At 39.3% G+C, this 22,970-nt stretch overlaps 1 protein-coding gene across 23 annotated transcripts in view; it reads left to right on the top strand.

Moving 5' to 3' along the window:
- NRXN1 (neurexin 1) overlaps positions 1–22,970 on the top strand; it is a 720,174-nt gene that overhangs the window by 367,095 nt on the left and 330,109 nt on the right. For all 23 annotated transcript variants that reach the window (XM_049833873.1, XM_049833872.1, XM_049833882.1 and 20 more), the window contains one exon: positions 388–507. In XM_049833873.1, the coding sequence (XP_049689830.1) occupies positions 388–507 (120 nt within the window). The remainder of the gene's footprint in view (positions 1–387; positions 508–22,970) is intronic.

Below are 22,970 nucleotides of genomic sequence, written 5' to 3'. Positions count from 1 at the left end.
TGCTTTCTGTGGCATCTGGCTTTGCTGTTTGAAATGTATTTACAGGAAAAAAAATAATAAGGTTTTTAGAAAACATTTAGCCAGTTAATGGTCTGACACGAGATTAACAAATAACTTGCGACAAAGTTAACGTTCCTACTGGACCTGGAATAACTCTGCTTCAGTTTGTTCGCTCTTGTGTGCTTGACACATCAATCTTTAAAACTAAAGCAAAAGCACCCTTTTAATATTACATGCTGCTTCAAAATCAGCAAGTTTATGTGCATTTGACTTGGTAACTCTTTGCTCATTTGATTTGAGATGTTGGCAGCTAGTTAATGTGATCCAGCGAGAAATACCTTTCTTTGGAAGACAAAGTGCAAGTCCTTTTTTGTATGTTCTCATCAGGCCCCAGCACAACGTGCCAAGAGGATTCATGTGCGAACCAGGGAGTGTGCTTACAGCAGTGGGATGGATTCAGTTGTGACTGTAGTATGACCTCCTTTAGTGGACCGTTATGCAATGACCGTAAGTACGCTCAAAAATGCTGATCTGAATGCTTGAGAGCTTGAAGGCAATATTTGAAGCAAGTGTCTGAAGCTTTATGTTATTTTCATATTAGATATTGAAATGAACCGGCAAACCCTGTGAAAATCTGTGAGGCTTGTGGGAAGAACATAGCTAAAATATACAGTATAAATTTTGGACAATGTGCAGTTTCAAACGCGGACGGAATTTGGCTTTATTACACTTGATTGCATGTCTAATATACTGATGGTTACCTGTTTGAAATAATCCCTTTCCTGCATAAATGTTACAAATGGGGTTTTTTCCCGACTGAAAAAACCTTTTACATTTTATTATCTTAAGCTATATTGTAATTTTGTAGCATTATATCATGAGGGCTATAATTACTGTGAAACAGTTGACAAGGCTCATTATCTCCCTTTGTAGATTTCTTTAGGTGACACACTAAGCATGCCAATAATAAAAGCATGCTGAGTATTTTAGTTCTTTTAAATTTCATCTGAATAAAACTACATAACATACACCAACCATCTGGTCTTTCAGGAAAAGCTTAAATGTGTCAAAAATAAGGGGCCTGATTCACCAGTGTCATAATCTAGTTTTATTCCAATCTAGCCTTATTGATCTAAATAGAATTATGCAGAAGTGAAAGTAGAATAGTAATGCAAGAGCCATAATGATCCACGGTAACTGATTAAAGCGAGCTACTGAGTTTTCTTTTTAACTCATCGCACTTGAAATATCCAAATGTTGCACATTTTTATATCCATATGAAGAGGGAATTTCTGTAAGGCTAAGCATTTTTCTTTCTATTTGTATACATTTATCTGAATGAATGACTGATGGTAGAAAGTGTTGAAATAACCGTCAAGCGTTTTGGATTTTTATGTCTTGTTCTGGTTCCCACTCTACAGCAAGGTGTACCGTCTTGGACAAACCCTGAAATAACAGGATATTTATAATCTGAAAAGCTTTTGGCTCAAATTGTATCTAGCACAAGGCTAGAAAATGAATTATGTGTAAAAGCTACGTTAATTATTCTCGTGAAAGTCCCACTTTTCTACTCTTGACCATGTTTGAAAACTATGGAAGGGACTCATCTCAGTCTGTTTCTCTGCAGTTGCTCTCATGGTAGAAATGAAATGTGGTATCAAAAAACTTTTGATAATTTGAGCAAAGGTTTGGGTTTACTTTATGTATATGAGTTTGCCCTTCCCAGCAACGTGAGTGATTAGTCATACTGCTAAACATTTATTTTTAAAGATTTCAGCCCCCCTATTTGCTACAGGAGAAAATTATTTGTTTCTATTTTACTTTTAAGTTGTTATTTCTGTTCTTCTGTGATCTTTGAGTTCTTCAAAAAGTAACTGAAACTATGCATAAGAAGTTACATATTCCACATCTAACAAAGGAAAAACTCTGTTTATAAATTTGTCTTATAGTAACTGATGTCTGGACCTGGAATATTCTGTGAATTATTTCTTCAGGTGACAGCTCTTGCATAAATTTGGTGAACCGATGAACTTATGTAAAAAAGATATTTACCTATGAAGGGCCATTTGTATGGTAACATTATGGACTACATTGCACACAATCAGATAATTCTCAATATATTATTTCTGATGATGATAAAGGAGTACCTTTAGTACGTGGCTGCCAAATCCACTTTTTTTCCCCCCCAGATAATTTTTCTTTTTTAATGTTCTTCTATCACAAACATGAAATATAAATTTATCCTAGATATGGATGTTTTGTAATAGAATAGAGAGTCTGGTGTATATATAGTATGTTTGGTTTCTGCATTATCTTGGCTCCTCAGATTAGTTCAGATACCAAAAATCTGCAAAACAAATCTAACAAGAGAGATTTTTCATAATGGTAGGTGTGAGGGAAAGGAGGAAAAACGATGTTGTAATCTCAGTGTCATCTAGATGCTCCTAGACTGTTCTCTGCTGTGTTTGGGAAGAGCATAATGGGAAGAGGAACGATGAAACGATACTCCAGTTTTAAGTAACTTGCATAGGCTGCACACCACAGGCTAAACTTCTGCAGCACTGAAGTAAGACAAATTCTCTTCACGTGATGAAAGATTATCTCAGGACAGGTCTGGAATAGCCCCGCTTGTTGCTGAAAACCACATCCCCTCAGAAGAGTGTAGGCATGCTCCCGAGCGGTGTGTGTGAGCAGGTTTCTGTTGCAGATCGCACATGGAGGGAGCAATGCTGGTTGACAGAAACCAAAATCTAACCCAGTATTGCTACACAGACAGGTCCTTGGCTTACTTTACATTTGAATGTACTGTTTTATGTAAAACGGAGTATTCGGGACATCCAAATCTCATAGGTAGACATAGTGGTCGTAAGTGAAACAGTTAAAAGTAGCCGGTTTATGGAGACTGTATTGGACGTCCATGTCCAGATGTTGGCAGCGGGGGGCTGCAGGGTGGCCTCGGTGAGGAGAGGCCGAGACTGCCCCATGCCGGGCATGGCCAGCTCCAAGGGAACCACCGCCGGCCACGGCTCGGTCCCTCGGCCAAGCTGGTGGCACATCTGTGAAAACATGCTTAGAAAGTACTCCATTCTTACCAAAATGCTGGACCCATGAAGGAGGGGGGAACAAAAAGAGTGTCAAACAGCCGAGGGAACGCCAAGGTCAGAGCGGGGGGAGTGGGTCCTCAGCCAGGATTAACCCACCACACCTCCCTGTTATTTTGTTCCACCGGTTCTCAGGGAATATATTTGAGTAGAAATTTCAGAGTGACAAAATGGCTGAAGTGAGAGGGGACCTGTGGAGATCATCTAGTCCAACCCCTCTGCTCAGAGCAGAATCAATTGGTACAGCTTGTCCGTGTCTGCGTCCAGTTGGGTTTTGAGTATCTCCAAGGATGGAGATTCCACAACCTCTCTGGGCAACCTGTACTAGTGCTTAGTAGCCCTCACAGTATAAACATTTTCCTTATATTTAAATGAGATTTCATGTATTTCAGTTTGTGCCTATTGCCCCTTGTCCTGTCACTGGACACCACTGAGAAGAATCTGTCTCTGTCTTCTTTACTCCCACCCCTCAGGTATTTTAAAACATTGGTAGGATCTCCACTGAGCCTTTACTTCTCCAGGCTGAACAGTCCCTCTCTTCATGTGAGAGATCCTTCAAGCCCTTAATCACCTTTGTGGCCCTTTGCTGGACTTATCCCAGTATGGTCATCTTGCTTTTCCACTGGGGAGCCCAGCAGTAGGAGGCAGTGCTCCAGATGCATCTCAGCGGTGCTGAGCGGAGGGGAAGGATCACACCTCTCAACCTTTCTGCGATGTTTTTCCTAATGCAGCCACCGAGGCTGTCAGCCTTCTTCACCGCAAAAGCACGTTGCTGACTCGTGTTCAACGTGGTGTCTATCAGGATGCCCAGATCCTTTTCTGCAAAGCTGCTTCCCGGCTGGTCAGGTCACAGCCTGTATTGGTGCATGGGGTTATTCCTCCCCAGGTGCAGGATTTGGCATTTTCCTTTGTTTTATGAGGTTCTTGCCAGCCCGCTTCTCAAGCGTGTCAGCATTCCTCTGAATGGCAGCACACGCATCTGGTCAATCAACCACTCCTCCCAGTTTTGTATCACCTGCAATTTGTGTAAGTGTGCACAAATTACCTTCCTGCATTTGGGTTGATGCTTTCAGCATGTTTCCCATAGTAACCTCAGTGCACAAAGATTTGACATGCATTGTTCGTAAGCTTTACAATGTACAGGTTTCACGTGTATCATTCTTGTCTTTAATTTCCAAAACAGAGAGTTTGGAGGAAATAATGAGATAAATAGTTGCTTGAAAAGTGTTATAATACGTTCTACTAATATAGCGTGCAAGAAGTTTCTTTAGTCTTTCCTATAACAGCAAATTATTACTCCTGTGCTGTTCAGTGTAGTATTCCAGGTGAAAACGTGCACAGCTTAAAATGAAGATTTTTTTTTAAAGTTCTCTCAAAATAAGCACCATGTGAGGCAGTTTGGTTGTTTCCCAGTCCAAGAGTGTCCTCTGTGTGTTGGCTAGAGAGGAGAAGATTAGGAAATGTACTCTCTGTAGAAAATGACCTGGGCCAGCCAAGGGTAAGGCTACAGTTTTACGACTGTAGTCAGGAACACCCACAGTTCATCCCACAACATCCACCAAAGTTTTGCTTAGTTGCAAATCTCAGTACTCCACTACAGTGAGTATGGAGTGCCTCTAAGCCTCTATGGTGGCACAAGTGGGAACATTCTGTGTGCTGCAGTTTCCTATTTGCTGGAAGATAAACAAGGCAGGGGAAGTTTTGACCCCAAGATGCTATACAGATTATAATTTTCTCTTTTGATGTGATATGACACTTGGAGATTCAGGGCAACAGTGTTCTTTAGATGTGATAGACAGAAGTGTTACACTGGTAAGTGTAAAGCAGACCAGTAGCAGTTGTTCCTACAAAATGGGATTATACAGAAGACTGTACTAAAAGGACAGTTAATGGCTGTTCTTACAAATGGATGGCTGCATGCAGCTCCTCAGAGAAAATACATCATGAACATCGTAACTATTTCTAACAGCAGGTTATGTAGTGAAAGCTATCCTCCCAGGGAATTCAGCATTTTTATAAGAGTAGGGTTGAAAATTACTCTGGCAAAACAAAACAAATCTCTAAGAGATTATCTGCTTTCTATAAGTTTACATCTGTTTTTACTCGGGCAGTCTTTAAATATAGCCATATTAGTGAATGTAATGGCATGTTTGTGGAAACAAATACTGCTATTATGGCATGGAAAATAGCAGACATAATAACATTGTCACATTACATTAGTATAGAAATGTTCTGTGCCAAATTACAGGGCAGCTTGAACACTGTTACCATAAGGGAATAATGTATTGGCGTTGTACTTGTGATGGTATAGCTAACACTGTGTCAACACTTCCATTAAAATCCATTTCTGAAGGGTTAGAACTTCACCACGCAGTCTCTTCTGACTAGGAATTTGACATTCTCTACCACTGTGAGTAACAAAAGTTCTCCTATTTTATTTTGACTCTTTACCAAGAAAAATCAAAAGCCCTCATTTAAATGGAGAACTGTGTCAATATTACAAAATGGGTTCACGTAAAACATGTTTGATTTTCTCGATATTGGATTGCATTATAGAGATACTGCCTTTCAGCTAAGACTATAGCTGTGGTGATGGTTAGATTTTATTTTAAATGTGTTTGGATGTTAATATAATAATTGTCATGTATCGGGACGACTTAATTGGAGATTGGACAAGGGGTTCAAGGAAGGCCTGCTAGGAAAAGATGGAATCCACCTGCCAAGGTGGGCCAAAAGCACTTTTGCCACAAGCTGGCCAACCTGGTGAGGAGAGAGCCAGGACTAGGAATGGTGGAGAACGGAGATGGCAACTCCCAAGAAAGTGAGGAAATAGTGAACGGAGTGTGACGGAACGGTGTGGAGCTCTGCCCAGGGACAAGTGATGAGCTGGCTGAGAACTTATGGGTTAGGGTTAGAGGGCAGACCAATGTCTAGTATGGTGTGATGTGTATCTGTTAAAAACTGCTTGATAAGGAGGAATAAATAGATGAGGCCTTCTTCACACAAGTTGAAGAAGCCTAGTATTTGCAGACCTAGTCCTCATGGGGGATTTGGATTAGCCCACTCTCTGCCAGAGAGGCAACAGAGCAAGGCACAAGCAATCTCGGAGATGTCGGTAGTGCATTTACTTGCTGACACAGGTGATCAAGGAGCCAATGAAGAGAGGCACACTGCTAGATCTCATACCTACAAGCAAGGACAAGTGGATCAGGGTTGTGATGGTCAGGAAGTTCAGGTTCTTGAGAGGTAGGAGCAAGACAAAAAGCTGGACTTCAAGAGAGCAGGCCTTGGCCTGTGGAGGGACCTTCTTGGAAGAATCCCATAGGGCCTGGGAGAACTGGTAGATTTTTAAGGATCACTTCCTTGAAGCTGAAGAACCCTCATATACAACCTCATACACAGAAAATCAAGCAAAAGTGGCAAAAGGCAGGAGAAGCCTCTGACAAAACTCAAAAGGGAGTGTGCAAGAGGTGGAAGCAGAGTCAGGTGGCCCTGGAAGAATGTAGAGATGCTGTCCATGCATGCAGGGATGGGATTAGGAAAGCCAAGGCCCTCTTGGAGTTCCATCTGGCAGGGGATGTGGAGGGGTAAACAGGAAGGGCTCCTACCAGCAGTGAAAGAGCAGGAAAATGTGGACCTGATGCTGAATGGGGTGAGGGGACCTCATGGCAAGGGACATGGAAGAAACGGAGGTACTCGATTTTCTTTGCCTTGGTCTTTACTGGTAAAACCAACCTTTAGCACTTTCAGTAATCTCAGATACCTGAGACCAGTGGGAAAGTCTCTGGAGGAGGACTTACCTCGGTGGAGAAAGATCAGGTCAGGGAATATCTAAACAAAATGGCCATATACAAATTCCTGAGACCTGATGGTAGGCGTCCACGAGTGTCACAGGTCATTGCAATGCTGCTCTTGATTATCTATGAAATGGCGTGGCTATTGGGGGTGGTTCCTGAGAACTAGAAAAAAGTAAATGTTTCTCCTGGCTTCAGGAAGGAGGATCCAGTAAACTACAGGCTGGTTAGCCTCACCTCGATTGCTGGAAAGGTGATGGCAAAAATCTGCCTGGAAGCCATTTCCAAACATATTAGGGACAAGAAGGTTATTAGGTGTAGCCAGTATGAAAGGGAACTCATGTATTATGAAATGACAGTGGATTTGGTACTTAGGTATTTGTTATATTTTGCTAAGCTGACAATCAGTGTTCTGATTTGCAACCATGCTGTGCACTCAAAATTGGGACTGAACCATCTATGTTTCCAGAAGATGAAATCCTAATTACTTCACATTGAACACCCTGAACGGTGGATACTTTTGGCTGTTACTGAGGATAGTAGAAACTAAACACTGTAGAAATACATTAGTTAAAGTTTATGAGAGATTTGGATTTTAGAGTTTTTGACGTTACAAAAATTCCAGGAGGAACTGAATGGTTCTCTCTTCAGTGTAGTGTTTGGAGAGTGCACTAAGTAATATTGAGGTTATACTTTGAACTACAAAACCCCTAAATATTGAGTCAGCATTCAAATTCTGCAATAAGTGAGCCATTTTGTAAACACCAGCCTTCTTCACTGCAGAATCCTGATCAAAACAGGCGCATTCTCATACTGAATGAGACAAGAGTCTTATACTTTGTGAACATGCAATTAGCAATTATGTAATAATCCATATGCAAGGAGGGGGAATTTAAATATTGCACACAGAAGTGTAGACTTGGCTTTCCTTAGGTTTGTGGTGTTTTGCGTTTAATGTCGTGTATGCGTATATATATTAAAAAAAAATTCACACACTATATTTATAGTGTATAAAAAATAGGAGTATTTATTATTTTCTCTTATCCATACCACTGACTTTTTACAGTCTTCTGAAGTATCATATGGTGTTGATAATGGATAGTCATTCTCCTCTCATGATGTCTTCCTTCTTCTGGAACGCAAATTCAGAGGGTGATATTCACATAATCTCTGTTTACATTATCAGTCCCGTATTACACAAATGATGGATTTAAATCAATTCACTGCATATATTTCTTTCACATTTACTAATTGATTTGACTGTTATGGATACTGGATACTGCATCTTTTGGACCTTTTGACACCTAGTGTAAGATCAGTCTTAATGCTACTTTTGTGAGAAGGGTATATATGAAATAAAAAAAACTTAATTAAACCAGTGACTGAAAGCTGAACTAACCATAAGAGCCACTCAGTAGTACTTCCCAAAATAATATTACGTATTCCTGGCTAAGACTTTGCAGTTGCTAGCTACCAATGAACGTATAACCTGCTATTAAGAAAAGGGATAGAAAATTCCTCAGAGTACTTTAAAACACATTTGATTTCCATCTTCAGTAGCTGAGAATTAAAAAATCTGTCCCTGATATCATACCAGTCTAAATACTTCATATGATTATTTTGCCACAGAGGCTCACAGTACACAGGAGAAATAAAGATAGCTGCTCACAAGATTACAATGCAGGGCAAGCTGCTGGAATGAACTAATTGAAGAAATCTCAATTTGTTCAGCCTATCTTATCCAATATCTCTCTATAATGAATATCTGGAATTTCTGGTGACAAATATCAGTGGCCTAATTTGTCTAAACTTCAAAGGAAGTAGGACTTCACACACACAGCCTTGAAAATGCAGAAATGTTGAGGTGTTTGGGAGAATCAGAAAAACTGTAAAAAGAGCAAGGAAAGCAAGACGTGTTGCCTGCGAGCCATGGCTGTGGGCCAAGATTACTTTTTTTTAACTTTTGTTTTTATTGGAATCCTAGTCAGGATGGACTGCACTTTGAGCTGTCAGGCTCCTGTGACGTTATATGGGAGAACAGGTTGCTCCAGCCAGAACTATGGAGCATGATGCACAGCTGACAACAGTTTTTCAAGGTTTTAGTGGCCCAGCTCTTTTAGGTTTTTTTCTCCTCTGTTTCATGCGGATTTTGTAGTAAGTAAGTTTTGGTCTTTCATTAAGATATATCAGTCTACTAATTAATGTAAGTTAACAGGCACTTGTAACTGGTTTTGTTGACAGTCTGAAAACAAGTTTTAGAACTTTTTTCTTGTTTACATACAAATTCAGGAGTAGCCAGGTGAGCTTTCAATGCCTAGAATAGTTAAGTATTTTCTTAAATACATTACAAGCTATCCCTTTAAAAACTGAAAACAATAGAAGGTTGTTTGACAGTGATTGTAGAAGCTCTGCGTGTGAGAATATTTCTAACAAGCAGTAATAAGTAAAGTTTTAAGTGGAATACTTGATACAGAAAAAGCCAAAAAGGGACTTTCAAGGTAGCCAGAATATGTTGTTAAAGTTGCGCTTGTAGCTCAAATAGAAGCAATTATGCAACATTTCTGGCCTACTCGGAGGTATTTTCTATTTCACAATATTAAAAATGGAACATAGTGTCAGAAAATTGCAAGCTTCTCTCTGCCTCTGGAGGAATCAAGGGAGTAATTAAATTGGATTTTGGTATGTCAATAATATCTTTCTCTTATTAATGGCATAATAATTTTGTAAATCAAATCCTAGAAGTGTTTCCAGTATCATAAAGGTGAAAATGATTAAGGGTTAATTAAATATATTCTCATGGAACTAAAATTGTTCTGTTGGGTATCGTTAGACTCCTTTCTCTAGAACTTTCAATTATTACGATTTTATAGCATAGTATGTACAATTCAGGCCTGAAATTTGTGTAGCCAAAAGCTATTCACATTAATAAGCATACTGGACGAGTGCTGTCACTCTTCTTTCTCACAGATTTCTCTGAACATTCCAACAATATCATATATTAAATTCAGTTCTAGGTAACTAGTAGTTTTCTGAACAGGATTAATCACTATACATGGCACAGCTGGAGCAGAAGTTTTAGCTCCGTAATGGTGTCAGTCGTTGCTCTCCAACAAACCCCCAAAAAGAGCAATGAGTAAGTGCTAGTTTTTTCAGAAGATGACAGCTGCAAGGGTCGCAAATGGTAAGAAAGAAGAAGAAAAAGCTTTCCCCAGCAGTGTCTTCCATAACCCATAGCATGAGAATAGCTCAAAGTGTATATGGGGAGTTTGGTAATATCTATCTATTTTACGTGTAAGATATTTAAGTACAGCGGCACAATGATGCACAATGGTGCTTCAAAAAGATAAAATGATTCAGTCTTTCTGCAGTCTGCACAACTGGACTCAGGTTACTAAGGCAACCTGATCTTCCTCAGCATGTATTCTGGCTTGACGGAGAGGTAGGTTAGATTCAAAGTAACTACATACATACGAAGAACTCCTATATTCATTGCAACACAAGACTTTGTTGGTAGCTTGATACCATCTTCGGACCTTCTGCGTGTTCATTTTTGCCAGGTGCTGCAGAAAATTGAGGCAAAGAAAACCTTTTTTTAAAGCAGTGTAAATAAACTGACCTGAATCTTATACGGGTAAACCAAGGTGTTCTGGAATCCGAATTAAAGATCTGCGTGATTCCTCGGAAGCTGAGAAGGGAAGCATGCGCTGGAGTAGTGGCGAGGCACAGAGGAGGAGGACATATAATACGGACAGTTTTGCAGCTCTCATGATCCTGTTCCCGTGCTACAGGATGGATAGCGTACCTGGTTTTGACCACTTTGAGCCTGCCAGCTCCCCCTAACCAGCAGTTAATCTGAATGACATTTCCATATTTTTCTCAGCACATACATCCATGAGCACTCTTATTCTCTCAATGTCACATGTGATGTTTAAGATCCTTCAGTATGTCATTTTGACTTAGGCTTATGAATTTTGTATACTGATGTTGTGTTTGGAAGTCTTCGTAGCTATTTTCTGCTTAGGTATTTTAGGAAATTATGAAAGACGGTAACAGAGTCAGTAATAACAGTATAAAAAAAAAATACTGATGGAAGCAGTACTCTTAGGACCGAAGGAATTTTACAAGGTTTTAGTGTCTGGTTGCTTAATGAAGGCAACTGCAAAATGAAGTCCCAGGCTGGGGAAAGCTGCTCCATGTTAAAAGCGGTCAATACCCAGCTTGGATACAGAAAAGTTAGAACTGTAGAAAAGAGGGTGAAGAACAGCTAATGCTCATGAAGCTGTTTGGTGCCCACAAACCCAATTTAAAGGCTGTGTTAAGGATGCTTGTCAATTTGGTGCTAATTCTGGAGGAATCTTCATGCTGCTAAGCTTTATGCTGTCACTCTTTGTAATGAAGCCGTACTTTGAATTGAAAACAGGCGTATGAAGCAGCACATCATTTCACTGTAAACATCCACATTCTAGAAACCACTTGAAATGTATGATATGCGGTATTCAGTGTCAAAGTGCATTAATATTTACAGGTGCCATTTGCAAATTATCTTAAGCGCTGAGTCTGCTTTACCACATAAGGAAGTCCTCCCTATAGCACGTTTGTTGTTTTAAAATGTTCTCCCTTTTAAACAGTGTAAATCTTAAGAAAACTTCTAATCAGATCAATAGTCTGATATTTGGATTATATTAAATATTTCACAGAGAGGTCAGAGTACTTTGAGTTTGGGAACTTAATGCCGCTCAGAAGTATCGGCTGTGGTAGTCCACTACCTCCTATCCAGAGAGCCTAAAAATGAGCTGAAGGCACTCAGTGGCTCTAAAAATGGGAGTTTTGATCACTTATATGATACAGATATTGTCTGCTCTCCTTTTTTTCCTCTTTACCCCATCTTCTGGATCACCAAAACCCGTTAGCCTGGGCTCAGGTTGATTATGGTAATGAATTTTCTTCCAGTCCAGTAGTAACTGTAGGTTGGCTTTCCTGTCTGGTCAAAATTTCATCAGAAAGTTGTTTTTAACCACTGATTCTGTAAGTGGCAGATGGTCATATCTTTGCTCATGTTAATTTGTTTCCTTTAACTACTCATGTTATTTGGTGCTTACTGAAAATAGCCTTTTCTTGTAACTTCATGACCTGTAATCATAGCGACTGTCACATATTTGGACTAGTTTTATAGCCAACTCGTATCTCTGGGTTTGACTCTGGGCCAGAACTCTCCCGAGGAGAATCGGAAGCACCACAACCCTTCAGCGCATCAGAAGGAGCCAAAGGGCCTCCTTAGTCTTTCACCAATATCTGCATTGTAGACGTATACGTGTCATTAAAGCCCCCCTGCGCTGTTGTATGCTGTACAGTGTACACACAACAGTTACCCGGTATTTTGGGGAAATGTCAGAACCCCTGCACGAGTATACTTATGTTTTGCACATGCAGTAAAGTGGGTGCGTTCTAAAAAGAAATTCAGATTTACTGTGCGTGCACAAAGCCATCAGTATAGCTCTTTCACAAAGGGTTCAAGACTGCTCAGAAGTATCAGGCTTGGTACACATCAAGACCTGGTATGCATAAGGGGAGGGGACAAGTCTGAGATTCCTAAGAACCAGCAGTTCAGCCGAGGTGCTGGATATCTGAAAACCTTGGACAAATATGAAGAATCCTCTAATTTTAGCCAGAATCCCAAAGTCAGAGAAAAGGATGTTCAAGTGGCTACGTGGATATCTATTTGGTAATCTTCTCCCACCTACTTGTTCTCCTTGGCCATGTTCTGCTTTAGCACTGAGCTCCAATCTTTCCTGTTTTATTTAGTCTTTTCTTTTTTTTGTCTGCTAAAAGGATGGGGACACATTTTAATAAGCTTTCTTCTGTAATCCTTGAGGGGAAGTCTTTATAGCAGGAAAATATTCAAAATGATAGTATCTCTGTAATTGAAAGCACTACCAGAGAAAAATGAAAAAGGTTTCTGAATTTGCTGGACTAGTAGTGGCATGTCAGATCAAGTCCAGATACTTTCAGAACTGAGTAGATTTAGTTTCTGTACAACTAAGGCCTGGAAATTTTTGAAAATCATAATTTTGGGGAAGATTTTACTGAGCAAACATGATCCTATTTCTGCCTGGAATTCTACCCCAAAGCTTTTACCTTTCTTGCCTCTACACACCAATGTGTATTACTAGTGATACTTAATTTGAACTAGTTAATGCAGCTTTACTGGGATGACAGCCAACTTCAGAGAAAGCTTCTGTAACCCCCACAAATGCACAGGGCCGATAGATGATCTTTTCACTGAAGATTAACCTTTTCCTGTGGATGATATTGTATGCCAGACAACAGGGAAAACTTGTGGATACTGATTCATTAGCCTATAACAGAAATGAGGTGTATTGTAGTTTCAGATATCTAGAAAAGATATGTCTCATCATTTGACTGTTTCTGCACTGTGAGGGTTTTTGATCCAGCCGAGCACAAGATAAATAAGTCATTTAAGGAATTGCTCCACCTTGTTTCTCAGCCCCATTCTTTAGGAAGAACGAAGTCAGGATTAAGGTTGTCTAATAGTTACAAAGCTGTAAAAAATACTGTTGAATTAAGTGCCTTGGAAAACGTCGGTTTTGAAAGTCATAACTGAAGGGTCTTCTCTATGTTTAGAGCAGGAACAGCATCTAAGTAGCGACATAAAATTCCCATAACACCCTGCTAATGTAACCCTACACAGAAACTCTCCAAAACCAGGAATTCTGTTCCTTTTTATAAATTTCTTTAAACTACTGGTCCCGTTTACCTTCTGAAATGGGATTGCCAGTGGAAGTGGGGATGGCACAGATATTCTTAAGTCATGTCATGTAATTCAGCATCACCAGTGCAACTGTGGTGGCTGGGGGGGGCGGATCAGCTGGGGGCAAATTTCAGGTTCTCAAACTTCTTAGGCCAGCTCTGCATCCTAAGCCAAAATCTTGTTGGAACGACATCTTTGGCTTGATATGCCAGAAATAATGACTATGGTGAGGGGGTGCTGGGAACAGATAGTAGTCTTGCTCATTTTGTGCATAGTAAGTTGTTGATGTGTAAATATTGGTGGAGTTGTATGTTAAATAGTTTTTAAAACTGGAAGGTATAAGAAAGAAGGAGTAAAAGCTATGTGGAAAGCTGTAGGGAATGATAACCTTATGTATAAGTGTTGGCAGTTGTACAGCCTTAGGTCATCGATTCTGGGCAATACTGGGTAGTGTGAAGCAGAGTTCCAAGTGATTTTAAGTACGAAGCAGGTAAGGCCTACCGATTTTTAAGAATAATAGAAAGTATGGGGAAGGAAGTCCATAGGATACCTGTACACAACGGTGTTCACTTTTAAGTTTAAACTGAAATGTGGACTATTGAGAAGCACCTGTACACCAGCAAATACTAGTTCCCCCATGTAAACATTCTGAAATAAATTTTAGATGTATGTTTATGTGTGTAAAAATGTGAGCGGGTACAGAATTATAGAAATGGCCTCATATGAAAACAAAAATTTCTCGATTAATATATTCTCAAAGATAATTTAAATTATTCCTTCATATCACTGTTAAGTGATTCTGAAGAAATCCTTTCTTCATCACCCTATTAAAATATAATTGCATTTTTAAAAAAAGAAGTAGGGATGGGAAATTTAATCATGGACTAATAACAGCATTTTGGAAAATTTTTCTCTGTCTCATATATATACACCAGTAATCCCCTTTTCACATTAAGATGTCTTCTAAAATTCTCAGATGAGTTTCTGGGTTTTTTTGACAGTGTGAACAATTTGTCTATTTTCTTTTTCCCCCTGCTTCGAGATGAAAAAGCTATAAATCCAAAGATGAAGTTTAATATGAGTTTGCACATTGCAGACGTTCTGTTTTCTAAGCAGTTGTGCGAAAATGCAGGCATTTCATTAGATGGACTTGCTTAACTGGGAAGAGCCTTCATCTTTGTGGGCAAGTAAAAATGATAAAAGGAGTACAGATGAAATACGCAGCTCAGAGGTCCCTGAAGACCTTTAGGATTTAACCTTCATTTGCTTTTTAATCTTAGAATTCTTTATTATTATGTCGAAGCATGCGGTTTAGTTCTTCGAGTTGGCAGGTGGTAGCAATCCCATAATTATGATCTTGGTTGTATGCTGCCAATGCACAAAGGGGAACCATGGTAATCCACTCCAGTGTATTTTCAGTAGTCATTGCCTATTGCTCGTGCTTTTTAGTATAAAATCCTATGTAAATCTCACTGTAGCAATAAAATTACTGAAGTTATAAAAAACTAAACATTTTTGACTTTTGCAGAAAGTAACATAAAATCATTAGCCATCATATACCACTCTGCCATAGATAGCAATAAAAATGTTTAATAATCATGAAGAATACACATTCCTGTCCAGGCTGCCTCTTCTTTGCCAAGGCTTAGCTATTTAATATATAAATTATTTAGCCTACACTTGTCCTTAAAATATGATAGTGTCATCCTTTATGGTCAGTTGAAATCAGCTTTTAAAAGGAAAACCTTTGCAATGATACTTGCTTCTATTGCCAGCTGTGCTGTAAAACTTCTATTTATTAGTATTTTTATTCCATTTATGTATAATGTGATTTATCTCTTCCCTGAGCTTAGTAAACATTTAGGTAGTAATTCTCCGTAGTTATTTATGACTGGACTGGAGGCTGTTTTCAAGCACTTTAAGACCTTTGTGTTTTTTTTTCCTCTTGGAGTGGCATAAAAGGGCCTTAAGTCAAAATCCAGTATATCTACAGAGAGCCAGAGTAATTACCTTAAGACGACAGAATGAAATAGTGCTGTCAGAACAAGAACTCTCCCCTCTGCCCCCAGCCCCCAGGACAGCAAAACAAATGAAGAGGAGTGTGGCCCCAAAAAGAAAATCAAAATTTTTCTTCTGGCTCAGACCAGATTGACCTGGGTAATGGCTGGCATTCTCCCATACGCTCCAGTAGTGACCTGGGTAATGACTGGGATTCTCCAGTGGCGACGTGTCCCCTCTTCACTACCCACGATGGCTTTTCTGCCAGCATAAGCAGAATCAGTTTGGGATTCATTCCGATCAGGTGGAAGTGGAACACAAATAAAGAAACTGTTCATCGAAGCTCTGGCGGTATTGTGTACAGAAAGTGATTTCTGCTATCCAGACTATTGCGTTATCCAGCAGACTGAAGAGTGGAACTTTTCAAGGAAAATCTGTCAAACACGTAGAGGATATGTCAACATTAACATAACAATGAAGAGTTTTGTCCAATCCAAACTAGCAGCAATATTTCGTACCTCTTTGTGAAAAACATCGAGTATACTATGACATTTGGGGTCTGAGTTCATGGATGATAGATACATTAGAAAAGTGATAATAACAAAATAATTATTCCTCTTCAGTGCCTATTTTTATGTGCGCTTTTTCCTGACAGGTTCTATAGCATCCCAAATGAATATGTTTCTCTAGCATGCTGCCCGTTCATATTAATGTTTGAGACGGATATTAATGAATTTATTCATGAGAACATACGTGTCAGTTCTGCAGACAGTGAAATAAGCGTGCAATGATGTTGTGGCTATCGTGGTTAAGTATCACCTCTGAAAGCTGTTTCCTTTCAGTGCTGATATTTGCCCTGTGTTTATGCTGTGGATAGTCAATTGTAAAGATCAGACTGGAAGCAATTTCTTTGATGTTTTTAAAAGTAGGAAATCATTTTTTTACCTATCCGAATGTCAGTTTGCTGTGAGTAAATTAAAATGTTACAGAACAGAGACTGGCAATTATTGCCAATTGTAACTTGAATGGCATGATTTGGTATTAGTATTCCTGGCAGGGCTTTTTTACCCATCTTTGCAACATGAAGCTGTTGTTTCATTGTATCTCTTTAAACTGGGAAAGATGAACATGGTGATCAATCAGATGTAGTAAAAAATCCTCCTGATAATGGATTTTCTTTGTTTTTATCTTTTTTAAAATATTTCCAAATCTTCTTTTCCTTTTGCCATATTTCAGTCATTTTGTTTATGGGCTAAATTCTACTCTGATTGAATTTATTGATAAAAGTGTCTTAAATTCATTGGAAGCAAGATGGATTTCTAAAGAGGTAGCTAGCTATCTTTATAGACAGCCATGAGTACTGTCTCTGCCTAATGAGACCAAGGCCTTCATGGCTCTGATATGTTTAATTTCCAGGGCTGAATGTGCAGAGCCTGTGCCTGAATGTGGATCTGCCGCATAGCTGTATAAACCATGGTATGGCATAGGGCCATTATTAAATTTACTGTACGCTTCTGTGGTTCCTGGCAGTGCAGTCTCATCTACTGAGAAGCCATCGAAATATGCTCCTCAGGCAAAACATCCATTAAACTTTTTTCTTTAAAGAAAAAAAAAAAAAAATCTTCTGCTAATTTGCTGCAATTTATGTTTGCTTTGTGATTCTGCAGCCAAGCCTGTCAATGAAACTGTGCTAATCATTAGGAAGTTAGTGCCTGTATGCATTCAGACAACCTACAAATACCACTCCATAACTAAAACAATATTCTAAAAGGGTTTGGTTTTGTTTCCTTGCATGGTTAGAGTCTTACAGCATGTGATTTTGCACTTTTTTCCTCTCCTTAAAAATCCTTGAGTATTTTGTTTGACGAAATAACTGTTCTTACAGTGTACTTTTTTCTTTTATATAGTGTAGTTTAATGATAGAAAATGGATGTCTCACAGATAAAATTACATACTACGTACTATTGTGTCCTGTCTCAAAGATTTAAGCCCTGTAATCTTTTAAAAATTGATCATTAGTCGCTTATCTTCCATAATGTTACCATTGGCTAAAAATTTGGAAAACAGTTAAATTAAAAGAAAAAAAGAATAGGAGGCAGTAGGTAGCACTTTGTGGGAAGACCATTAGAAATGAATAGGGAGTGGGTAGGAGAAGCATATCTTATAAAAGGTTTCAAGGCCCCAGAAATCCAAGATGGAAAAAGAACCGTTCAACCATTTTAAAATATTGGGTCATTCTTTTTCTCCTTTGGAGATATACAGAGTCTGTGGACCGTCTGTGAACCTTATAATCTCATGCAAAAAGCTGCAGCTCCATTCAGATTTTGAATAAGCAATTTCCTTTCCATTGTATTCCTTCACACTTGAAATCTGTGGCTCTGTTCCTCATCTGAGAAGCTTAATGGTACAAAGTTATATACAAAACTATTTTAATTGCCATTTTGGAGAGAGTGAGCATCTCAAGAGGGTGGTGCTTTCTATTGATATTTTAGTGTTAGTTTGAAAGTAGATAAATTCCCACACCAGATGACCGTGCAAGTGGAGGCATGAGATTATATTTGTCACGAGCAGCAAGGTTTGCTCAGAGCGCCAGAATTTTCAGGTGGCTTCATTGATCTAATTCATATCAATAGCTAGGATTTGATCTGGTGTTCGTGACTGCAAGAAAGCGCACTCTCATGTGCAATGAACAGTAACAGTTTGTGTAATTAATACCTTGCTCTTTTCCTAATTGTTTCTAAACCCTAGAAAGATTCTGAGAGTAACTTTTGCTGTCTGAGGGCAGGAAAGCTCACTTTTTAGGAGATGCTTTTAGCTAGCTAAGCCATTTCAGACGCTCTCACAACAGGCTCTATTTTATATTATTCTGCTCTGAATTTTTTTTCTCATTTTGATCTCAGTGTCATAATTAGACCAGAGATTTTACCATGTTAGGATAAACCCATGATCCATCTCATCTACTTTTTGCTATTGGCCAGATAGCAGGTGCTTCTGGTGAGAGCTTAAAAGCTGAGTGGCTGAGCCTACCTATAGGAAATATTGACATTTAAAAGCCCTTTTTGCATTTATTCCTGGGCAAGTTTTTGTTTCTTAAGCAGTGAGATATCTAAAGAGAGGTGTGTAAGGGAAGGGTATGTAGTCTTAGTTATTCTAATTTCACCTTTTGATGAGGGGGCTGTGGGGGAGAAGAGCTGCTGTCTTTTGCAGTAAAGCCAGATGACACCGTTTAATCCATGTTTACAACTTCAGTGATCCTGGTTTGGGGTTTCTAACATACCAAAGGTTGATGCTTTAGCTACAAAAGTTCTGGATATTTTAATTAAATGCCATTTCTGTTAAGCATTTTAGCATTTAGCAGTATTGACTCTGTGCTGAAATTTCATTTTGCTTCGAATTCAGTAGCTATGATTATCAGGGCACAATTGCAGCCTTAGTGCTCTCTGGTAAGGATGGGAAAATTGCTTAGACTGAAATGATTTGCAAATTTCTGCACATCAAGGGGTCGCCTGCCAAGATTCTGCTTTTCACAAATGTGGATCTCTCACAGTGGGAATGCACATGGGCAATTGGTCTCCAAGAGATGCTTTGCTCTCAAATTTGCTTTCCCTAGCTTGAGGCAGTTGCATGTTAGTTCCAGGTGCCTGTTGTGGACAACGACATCCGACCATCTACAGCATCATTTTAGGTAATTTTGCATCCTTGTGAAACTTGTTAAAAAGCCATTTTAGAGAAGCGTTCCGCGCTTTCCAGACAGGACAGCTTGCTGAGCTGGTTAGGAAGAACATGTTTGTATTATCTCTAAAAGATGGACTGGAAACAACTGAGACTAAACCAGCAGGATGCTGGAAGAGGAACAAAGAGATGACTATATATATGGTGTCCCTACCTAGAGACAAGTGACTTTTGGGGAGATCAAAGGATGCTGCTGCTCTCGGGCAGCTTTCTTTAAACTGAGGGAAGAATATAAATTGAAAAGTGTAGACATATGCTCTGATGTGAGGTTACTGAAACCAGCCTTTAACCTTTGTAATTTAAGTCTCATGACCTGTGGAGCACAGTTTCCCATGGCTGCATTCACAAGAGAGAAAGAATAACTGATTTTCCTTTCTTTTATCTTTCCTTTCTTCCACTTAGTTTAAAAAAAGAAGCAACTAGACAACCAACTGAGCAAACCCCCCACATTCTGTTGTCTTTATTACCAATATCTTTGGAGCCTAAGTGTTAAAATTTGAGGTAATAAATTTGAAAACAAGCTAGGGGAAAAAAGAAAAAAACACCTGCTTTTAGGATGGTTTTCCTGATTGGTTGGTTGTTTTTCATAAGAGACATCAACCAAGATACTCACCCCAGAAGGTCATTGCCACAAAAAGGAGCCAACTTCCCCATCTTAAAAGGTGCTACAGAGGGAAAATTCTACCAAGGGCAATAAACTGGCTTCTAAAGGGGTCCTGATCATACAAATACTGAAATAAGGTGATTTGTTCTTGTAGTGTCTCATAGCACTCCATAGGGCAGCACTTGTTGCCACTGTCTTCTGATTTCATTACTGCTACGTGCCGTTTCTTCTTGGGTTTGGAACTCGAGGAAACATGTGAATTTACCCATCTGAATGTGTTCTTTTAGTAAAAATCTTAACCTAGTATTTTTTCAGGTCTTCTTCATCTACCCTGTAGAAAACATGAAGCAAACAATAGCTCCTAAGTAGCAGATGAAGAAGAAATAGCGAATGTATTTTAGGGCTCAGTATAACAAACTAAGGAAGAAAAAGTGCATAGGTGCTTAAGGTTTTACAGTTTCACAAATGGCACTTGTTGCGCAGTGAAAGTTGAGGTAGCCTGACATGCGCAAAGCTATCGTTATTCTAGGAACTTTTAGCTGATGACATACATCTATGTCCATGTTACCTTAGGAAAAAACAAGCAGAGAGAGAGAGAGGGAAAAAAAAATTCTCCAGTGGCCAGCTGGGTGGGTGCCCCCAGGTGAGCATCCTCTTCTGGGGGTCCCGTTCCGCACAGCAGGGAATCATAGTAATGTTGACAACCGTGACCATTTTTTTCCTCAGGCAGATGATATCTTTCATCAATACCTCCTCAACCTCCTTCTTGCTGGTCTTTCTTTGACGACACTCTTGCCATTTTGACTCTGATTGGAATTTGCTTAATTAGAGTGTAAGCGTTGCACATTAATTGACTGCTAAAGCCTTGTGCACACCTGTTTGGTAACATTTATCAGGGAATACAATGACTGTTACTCACCTTGGTTGTGCTAATATAGACTCACTTAACAGTCTAGAAGCTCGCAGGAGGATGGGGTGGTGGTGGGAAACTTAGTGCAGAGCTAGAAGCTACAGGGCAACAGGGTGAGGAGACAGAGGAGAAAACAGTATGATTTAGACATCGAAAAGAATCCCTATCTCGGAGGCTACGACAGAATAATGGTTCAAAGCGCACAGCACTAGGCTGCGAGGACGTGCGGTTGGGAGACCAGGCAAAGCCACATCCACAGCCGCAGGGGTCGTGGGTGGCAGGCTGAAAGTGTGAACGGGGGCCTTCAGCCGTACGTGAGGTAAAGCATGGTGCAGCGTACTTAAAATCCTGTTTCTGGATGTGTCCAAAAGCACTTCAGTTTGACAGCGGAGAGCAGATAGCCGCCTGTTTCAGGCAGCGGTGTGGCACAAGTACTCCCCAGCACATGCCATAGTAGCACTCAAACAGCTGTGGGGTCTCTTTCCTTCTTCTTGCCACTACGCATCTGAGAATTGACAGATACAAGTTTCTCTCTAAGGAGTCCTTATTAGTTACATCCCCAACTACCTGACTTAAGATGTTAAAGAAATCAGCCAACGTTCACACACTCTGGAGAAAATGAACACGTTGTTCCTTTATTTGTGGCTTTCTTAAAAGCATTCTTAAAAGATCTGAGGTGTAACTCCCAAGATCGACAACATTCATAAGGAATATTTTTTTATGGAAATGAAAAAAGTGCAAAACTGAAATCCTTAATCTACTTTCTCTTTTCTTTAGTAGATAGATAAGACATAAGACAAATGGGAGAACAAACGTATAGGGAATGTGAGAAGACTATTGCGATCACTCAAATTACTCACAATCACTCGTCACTCAAAGTAAGAATTTGCCACTTAGGGAAAGCATCAATCTGAATAAGAAATTACTGTAATTAAAGGTGAACGTGGCTGTAGGGTATTTCTCCATGCAAAAACAATGAAGTTTGTTCTGAAACAACTTTGCCATGGAAAAAAAATACCAGAAAACAAGGCAACGCTGCAAACAGGCTTATATTCAGAAACTCTTGGGGCACTCTGGTTCGCTGTGCAGTAGAGTTTCTCTGTGTTTCCATCCAGGTTGTTAATTAACTGCTGATTGGGTTGAGATGATATCACCTGAATTGGTTTGGATTTGTTTTTTCCCAAATTTGAGTTAAAGAAAGAGTTAACCTAAATGGCCAAACCCAGAGCCAGGAGACTTGGAGAAAATTTAGAGCTCGGGCCATATTTGATGCACAAATAGGCTCATCTTAGATGTGCAACATCTAAGAGCGGCAACTCTCATTGCACTATAATAGTTCTGTGACAAGTACTATACGTGGTACTGTTAATTTGTGGGTGAGCAAATCCTGCATAAAAATAAGTAGTGGATTCTGCAGGTTTGATGAGTTTCTGTTTCAATGAACTTTAGCTCCTTAACTCTTGCACTTGATTTTGAAGTTTTGCTTAGCTTATTCAAATGAGGTTGTGACTGTAACCAAAGCAGACGTGTGCAAGTCCCAACCTCAGTGGTGTAAATATTTCCTTTTGACCAGTTAGTTTTCAGGTAACCTTAACTGCTCTTTTGGTTATAGTCATCTGCCAAATTGGGACTGCTTCTTGGAAGAGCTGTAGGTTTTTGTCAAGTTGAATTCATTCATTCATTAATTGCAGAGAGATTCAGTCAACCTGTATCTTAAACAATCTTACATCACTGTCTTCCTTTCTTTGTTTATTATTTTAATGAAACCACTTGCATCTTGAATGACCCTGCTAAATTGGCAGCAGTAAATAACAATGAAAATAGAAAATTTTTTTATTAAAAAATGGGGTCACAATTACATTCTGTTCTGAAAGATTTTTCTAAACCTTATTCTTTTTTTAAATTCAAATTTGATTATACTTGAGACTCCATCTAGGTTTAAAATAAATTTCTTTCTCTCCATTAAGCATAAATCCTACATTATTTTTAATGCATTGCATATCTGACCGTAAGCAGTTAAAATAGAATTTTTTTTGGTCAAGGTTCTCCTAGCTGGTGAAAA

This window comes from Accipiter gentilis, chromosome 30, assembly GCF_929443795.1.
Source record: "Accipiter gentilis chromosome 30, bAccGen1.1, whole genome shotgun sequence".
NCBI lineage: Eukaryota > Metazoa > Chordata > Aves > Accipitriformes > Accipitridae > Astur > Astur gentilis.
The sequence above is the reverse complement of the archived record's forward strand: the minus strand, read 5'-3'. Positions and strand labels throughout refer to the sequence as shown.